Below are 7,233 nucleotides of genomic sequence, written 5' to 3' on the forward strand. Positions count from 1 at the left end.
ATACTTCATGCTCCCTGTCCTATACACAGCAATAGCTGGACACAGAATTAGTGCCCTGGCCCTTACCTCCATTCAACAAGTGAAATCTTAATCTCGCTCTCATCAGTTTCACATGAACAAAGCTATTTTATTCCGGTTTGGTCAGTTCTGGATTGGTCACCATATCAATTATTTTTATAATATACATACCATGTTGTTTAAATTCAATATTCACAACAGGCTTGCAAGAAAAAGGTCAAATCCTCAAGTCCTTTGTCAATTTTTTAATCAGTCCAATGCTCATTGAAGTCAACAGATGTTTGCCTGAGAAAGGATTTCAGAATTTTCCCCAATGTGCTGGACCACATGAATATGATGATGAACATCCTTGTAATCATTTCAGAAAGTGCAATATTAATATTACACCACTTCACCTTATCACACAGTTCTGGAATGCTTTTTCGCATAACCTCTGTTGTGTAACTGAATACTGTCTTGCAAATCTTGTCTTGAAAGTCGTCTTCTGAACTCATCTGTAGTGAAGTAGTATATGACTGGGTCTACACAAGAATTCAAACTGGCAAGACACAAAGCCACTGCATGAAATATTGAAATCACATTTCGGGCACATTGGTTTTTTATCCATTTTGATTTAACAAGGAAATCTAAAGGAAAACTGATATGATAAGGTGCAAAGCAAATCAGAAATACCACAGCACAGGTGAGGATCATCTTTAAAGCCTTTTTTTTCTCTCCAAAGTCATGGGAAATTGAATTCTTTTCTTTTAATGATAGGATAGTCTTCCATGAGCAATACAGAATTATCAGCAGAGGAGTTACAAACCCAATCATCTCACCTATGGTCATCATCACAATGGAGTTGGAAAGGTCAATGTCCTTTATGGGAAGATCTGCAAAGCACTTAAGCTGAATGTCAGTATTATCAGAGTTACTAGAGTTACCAGAGTTAAATCTTAGAAGAGGAAAAGGCAAACAGCCAATGCAGACGACAATCCACCCAGCGATACAGATGTACACATCATATATACGTTTGCAGTCACTGAACTTGAAGGGGTACATAAGAAACAAAAATCGTCTTACACTGATGCAAACTAAGAAGTAGATGCTTGCATACATATTTACATACTTAAGGTAGAAACAAAATATACAGAGACCTTCTCCAAAGTGCCATGTTCCAGACAAGTAGTAGAAAATCCTTAGAGGCAGGGATAAAACTTGTGCTAAGTCAGCAATGGCTAGATTGATCATAAATATCACTGCCCTTTTAGTTTCTTTCATGTAGCCATAAAAGACCCACAGAGCTAAAACATTCCCTATTAATCCAGGGACCAGAATCAAAGTGTATGTAATTACATAGTAACACTTAACATCAGTATTGTTGTAACAGATTGAGCTGTCTGTCGTCATGTTTATTTTCATTTAGCACAGATGTGAACTCTAATGAGAAGTTTACGTTACCAATGGAATTTCCAGCTATCGTCAAATTTCCTAGGTAGGTAACAATTAAAAAATACCGGAGAAGCTGCAAACTTAACATTTACTTGTCTTGTTCCTTTGCATCCCTTTGCTTTCTTGTACAGCATTATTTTGCTCTTCACAGTTTCTTGTTTACTTTGTGTTCATCTAACTAAGTAAGATTGTTGCTTGCAAGGCTTGATAACATTATTCCTCTAAAGCTTCTTGCTGACCAGATTGTCCTAAAGTAAAAACTACACATGACATTTCCTTTGGGCTTCACTTTTACATTGGTTTCAGTTTCTATGTCGTCTATTCTGATTTTGGAAGAAACTTTGTCCTGTGGTGAGTAAGTCATGTATGACCCTGGTCACGTTCCCTCTCAAATGCCTCTTGAATATAATTGCTTGTGGTGCTGATAAAATGAAGCTCAGCATGAAGGCAAGGTGCAGGTTGGAATAAGGAGCATTCACTATGTGGTGCTGTAAGCAATAAATACATGTACAATAGCATCCTCAAAATCATCCATCTGGAGGTATTTCACAGCCAGTTTTCTCAGCCCCCAAATGTCAAAACAGATGCAGACCTGCAGCTGAAAGAAAACGAGGAAAATTACTGACTAATATCATGCCATATGGGAGTATGCTTTTTTGAAAGTGCTCTCTCCTTCTCCATATATATATATATATATAATGTGTGTGTATGAAATCTTGGAAGAAACTTTAAATTATTTTTTATCCAAGGTAGGCCTGCTTTTTAAGATGCTGAGCACCACAGTTCCCATTGTCTTCATCAAGATCAGTGAGTGCTCAGCACTTCAGAAAATCAAGTCCTTTGTCATCTTCAGTGAAAGTGAGAGCAAGGGCACTGCAGAATAAGAAGAAAGTATAGACCGGCCTAATCACAACACCTGCATCATTTAATCCAGTGTTATGCATCTTTAAGCAGAACTCTTCTCTGACCCTAGTACACCCTCATTTGCTAATAACTAAGTAGTTTTATCAAATTCTCTTCTACAAACTGAGGTATCTGCTTAAAAGGAAGGACCTTCTTATGGCTAGTTGCACCTGTTGGAGGCAGCAGACATCCTGACAAGGGGCACTCTGCATCACTATGTGTCCCTCAGTACTGATTAGGTAGATAGACTGGATAGTTCCTATGCCAAGTAATCATGCCTGGGAATCTGCAATGGAGTCTAGTGTGCTGCATGACTAATAAAGTAGTGAGCCCTTCAAGAAGTGCCTACGTCTTCCTTTATGTTAATAACCACATTGATCCAAATACATCCCTACTGTAACACCACTGAAGTCAGTAGAGTTGCACCAATGTTGAATTTGGTGCCTAAGACAAATTCTTTAAGTAAAAATATTTTATTTCCATAATTTTGCAATGATAAAATAACATAAGCTGCCAGAAATGTCCAAAATGTAAGAACCTTTCATAAAAGTCACCCACAGAAGGAATTTTTGATATTTACCCAAAAGAAGGAGCACTTTTCTCATCTGATTGAAACCATATAATTACAGTACGTATGTACTGAAAACCTCTAAGGTCTCGGGCTACTGCCGCATTGCAGAAAAGAATCTATTTCTCATGTAAATGAGGCTGATATATTAATCTGAAAATCTGACCTTTCCGTCAGTGCAAATGCTGTTATGCTAACCCAGAATGTCAGGTCACAAAATGGTGGCCTTTCCTCCTAGCTAAACTCCATTCTAGGGAAAAATGCTATTTTGTGTTCTGTGAACATGATTTTTGAGCATAGTTCTTCCACTAATGTTTCACTTGTTCCATTGGTTACTTCGGCAGCCAGTTAACAGGTTTCCCCTTGAAACTGAAAGTAAAAGTGCAGCTACATGTTTGCTTTTCCTCACAGTTGATATCACTGTAATATTTTGCATTTCCAACCTACCTTCTCACAAGAAGGTGCTGATACTAAAGTTTCTTAAAATGTAACTTTTTTGCTAATGGATGAAACATCTCATAAAAAGATCTATCACGCAGCCAGTATTTTGTTGAGGTAAAGCCCCCTGCAAATGACAAACTGAGTGATGAAAGCATCTTGAATATACTGTTAACATATGATAAGTGATTGTCCACAACAACCCAAATGTCTTGGGACCTTCCTACACGAGAAACCACCTCTCCTCTTGGACCGTTCTGTCACAGCTGTGATCAGCGGAGGCACTCAGACTGGAGCACCTGTGATTTATAAGAGAAAGGTTCGGTAGCAGAATGTTCCCTGTGAGGGGTGGGCTGACGGCTCTCAGATGAGCCGCCTTCTCCTGTGGTCCAGCATAGCCTAAGTTGTTGGCCTTAAGAGCACTCTGCAAGGCATGTCTGTTTGTGCAGTCTGTTGTGGGAGATGCCATCTGAACAGAATTTAATCTATGGAGCAGGGGAAATGTTGTGTTTTGGAGTGGGTTCAGTATTATGGGCCAGGAGAGTGATAGAGTCATAGAGCTTAAAGCCAGAAGTGACCTAGAGCACCTAGTTTGGCCTCCTGTGTATCACAGGCCACCAACACCCCCTCCAGCACCCGCATACTAACCCCAACAACTGAAATGAGAGCAAAGTAAATGAGACCCACAGGAGACTACATTAATATGTGCCACCGGCAGAGAATAGGAGGAACCCAGGTGCACCAGTGCTCAAGCACCCTGCAATGGCAAGGAAATGATTAAATGAGATATATCTTATTTAATCCTGACAAGTGACTCCCACCCACACACCAGAAAGGCAAAAAAGATCCCAAGGTCACTGCCAATCTGAATTGGGGGACATTCCTTCCCAACCCTACATATGGCAATAAGCTACATCCCAAGCATGTCAGCAAAAACCTGCCAGCCAAGCACCTGGAAGGGAGACTGCTCAGCGCCATCTCAAGGCCCTGGCCCACCCTACCCAGTGACCCATTTCCAGCCATGGCTATCCCTGATGCTCAGAGGAAGGATATTTTTAAAAATGAGGAAAAAATTCATTTCTTGACCCCTGCTAGTGGCCGGCTGAAAAGCTGAAGCATGAGAGCTTTAGGAACATAAGATGTAAACCAGACATGAGCCTCTAGGCTGTTGAGCTTTGCCCCCTATCATCACAAAGAATCTTCTCATACAATCGCACTCAAAAATTTGTCCAGCTCTCTCTTAAAACAAGTTGTTTGCCCCCACAACTCCTAGTATGAGGCTATTCCAGAATAAGCTTCTGTTTAGTTTACTTCTCGTTTTTGTAATTGGTGTTGGGGTGCCTGGGAAAGGCCCCCCTTTTATATTATTGTAGAATTCCAATTAAATAAATATCCTATGTCTGTGCTTCCCACCCAGTGCCTTTGCCTGCTTTCCTGAGCATAACAGTAGCATTAGATGACAATGCTCAAGAAATAAAATAAGGCCTTTACCCTTCAAATGTGCACATGAATAGCCCATTGAGTTCAATCAAACTACTCAATGTGTTAAATTACTCAGATGTGCAAATGTTTGTGAGATTGGGGCATAGAGAACAAGGTCAATTAAACCATGACCCAATACCGTGTGTATTAATTTCAGTTCCTCTGAGTTTTAGGTAACAGGTTCGGTGTTGTCATTCGCAGACTTGCAGAAGAGCTCTGTGTAGTTTGAACACTTGTCTCTTTCACCAACAGAAATTGGTCCAATAAAAAGATATTACGTTACCTATTTTGTGATTCTAGAATTAGGCACTCTGATGACTGAACAAAGGAGGCTCATCGATAGTTGCACAGGCCAGCTTGATGTTTATTTTTCCCTCTTCATATTAACCTGATTTTCCCTAACATGTAGCACTGAATTTATTTTAAAGTTCTGAATTTGTGATACTAAAATGATTTCATCTCTGTCTGCATGCTAAGGTCCCAAATCTGCACAATTTATGTGTGCTTAACTTTATTTACATGAGTAGTCCCATGGACTTCAATAGGACTGCTCATATGAGTAAAGTTAAGCGTGTATAAGTGTTTGCAGGCTCAGCGTATAAAACAGCTTCATTTTTAAAAAAATCTCTCAATGGGGTGTTTTTTATAAGCCCTCTCTTGCATGGTGGTTCCCAGCAAGATTCATCCAGCCAGTAAGGTTAAATCTTACTCACATTACTGAACTAGGATTACCTAGGTGAGTAAGGCAAGATAGATTTGGCCCTACATCAATGGCCCCCATGCAAGTGAGGGGGTAGTGCAATGCAGTGCAACTAACGCAAGCCATACATGTTGCACACACACACAAACAACTTCGGTAAAATGGATGGTGGAGCTTCTCTAAGTGAACCAGTACCTGAGTAAAATAGCCTCAGTGTTTTTCCCACTCTGGTTTATTGTGTAAAGTCACCATCATTCACTCTGTATTTACTCCTCCTGAAATATTTCCCTTAATTCCATTACTAACACAATGTCATTACACTTGCACTAAACAACAGACATTACATAATTACCTAACATTACATAATTCATCAAAGGCATCATAACCTCAAAGGCTAGGTTCTGCTTAGTCCTTAAAAGGGCACATAGACGGGGAAAAGTAAGAAGTCTCCCTCTCCTTGCACAGCCTGCATACTGCTAAATAGAATTGCAGTCTTTGCACTCAGGAAAGTTCACAGTCTGCTCCCCATTTACAAACCCGTTTTCCTACAGTAACCCAAAAAGAAAAGTGAAGAAAAGTAGAGACTAGCTGGAACAATGGCTCAACCTGCTAGGCACTAGCTAGCAGAACTGTCCTCGTACACAGGGAAAGAATGCTTTACCCTTTAAGTTTAGAATATTTCAAAAGAGCCTAAGAGAGTTGTGTACCCAACTCCCAAAGATGTTCAATAAGATTTGGGCATGAAACTCCCTTTGGCTCTCCTGAAAATCTTAGCCTAAAGGGCTGTAGCAGTGGGTTCCTCTCCCTGTGCACTGGGGAGCTTCAGGAGACACTGAAGAAATATAGAAAAATCAAGCACTGAAATTTTTTTCAAATTATGTTTTCACTGCAGGGATTCCACATATAGCTATAGATATTGATGCTTGTGATATTCTGAGTCACCCCAGGAGACGAATGACAATTTTTACTAGAGGAAAAAATACAAGCAAAGTGAGAAACTGCAACTGGAAAATTCCAAACAAAAAAGTATGGCATTTTGGCCAAAAATACAATATAAAACCCAGCAAGGTGCTAAAAGAGGAACTCATGTTTCATATGTTCTGCATGCTTGTTTACCTTCAAGTTTATGGTATTACGAAGACTTTCTGTATCTAACTATAAACCATAAGTAACTTCCTTTTTTTCTATTTTCTTTCTCCTGTTTAAATGGCAATATTTTTTTTTTGACCGGTCAGATTTTGGCAGGCACAACACGGTGACTTATCTTTTATACTTAAAAAAATGTATTAATAGCATCTTCCATACAGAATTGTCATTCTATATATTCATTATTGGTTTAAGGTAGTGCCTGCAATGCACCAGACATTTCCCATCCCTTCAAGAAGGGACAGACTCCGCCCTTGTAGCTCACAGTGTAACAACAGATAGAGGTTAAGAGAAGGGGAAGCAAATGGGATTATTTATACAAGTAAATTCTGTTCATTATAGATAGCACAGCAGAATGGGTGTATTGACTTTTATATTTCAAATCAAATCTGGAGCCTCAAAATAGTAGGGTGGATGGTACTTCCTGCATCAGGCATTTCTTCACACAGAAAAAAGGCTCTTAAATATGTTGGGCCAGATTCTCAGCTGGTGTAAATTAGTAACTGGCTTCAATGGAGCTTGCTAATTTCCATCAGCTGAGGATTGT

At 39.6% G+C, this 7,233-nt stretch overlaps 1 protein-coding gene across 1 annotated transcript; it reads right to left on the minus strand.

Annotated features, from left to right (window-relative positions):
• Window positions 1–417: 417 nt before the first annotated feature.
• Window positions 418–1,419, minus strand: GPR174 (G protein-coupled receptor 174; the record flags this gene model as incomplete). The annotated part of the gene is made up of 1 exon (XM_084638268.1): window positions 418–1,419. The coding sequence occupies one exon, from the start codon at window positions 1,417–1,419 to the stop codon at window positions 418–420; it is 1,002 nt and encodes a 333-aa protein (XP_084494394.1).
• Window positions 1,420–7,233: the final 5,814 nt, after the last annotated feature.

This window comes from Lepidochelys olivacea (assembly GCF_965140295.1).
Source record: "Lepidochelys olivacea isolate rLepOli2 genome assembly, chromosome: 9".
Classification (NCBI taxonomy): domain Eukaryota; kingdom Metazoa; phylum Chordata; order Testudines; family Cheloniidae; genus Lepidochelys; species Lepidochelys olivacea.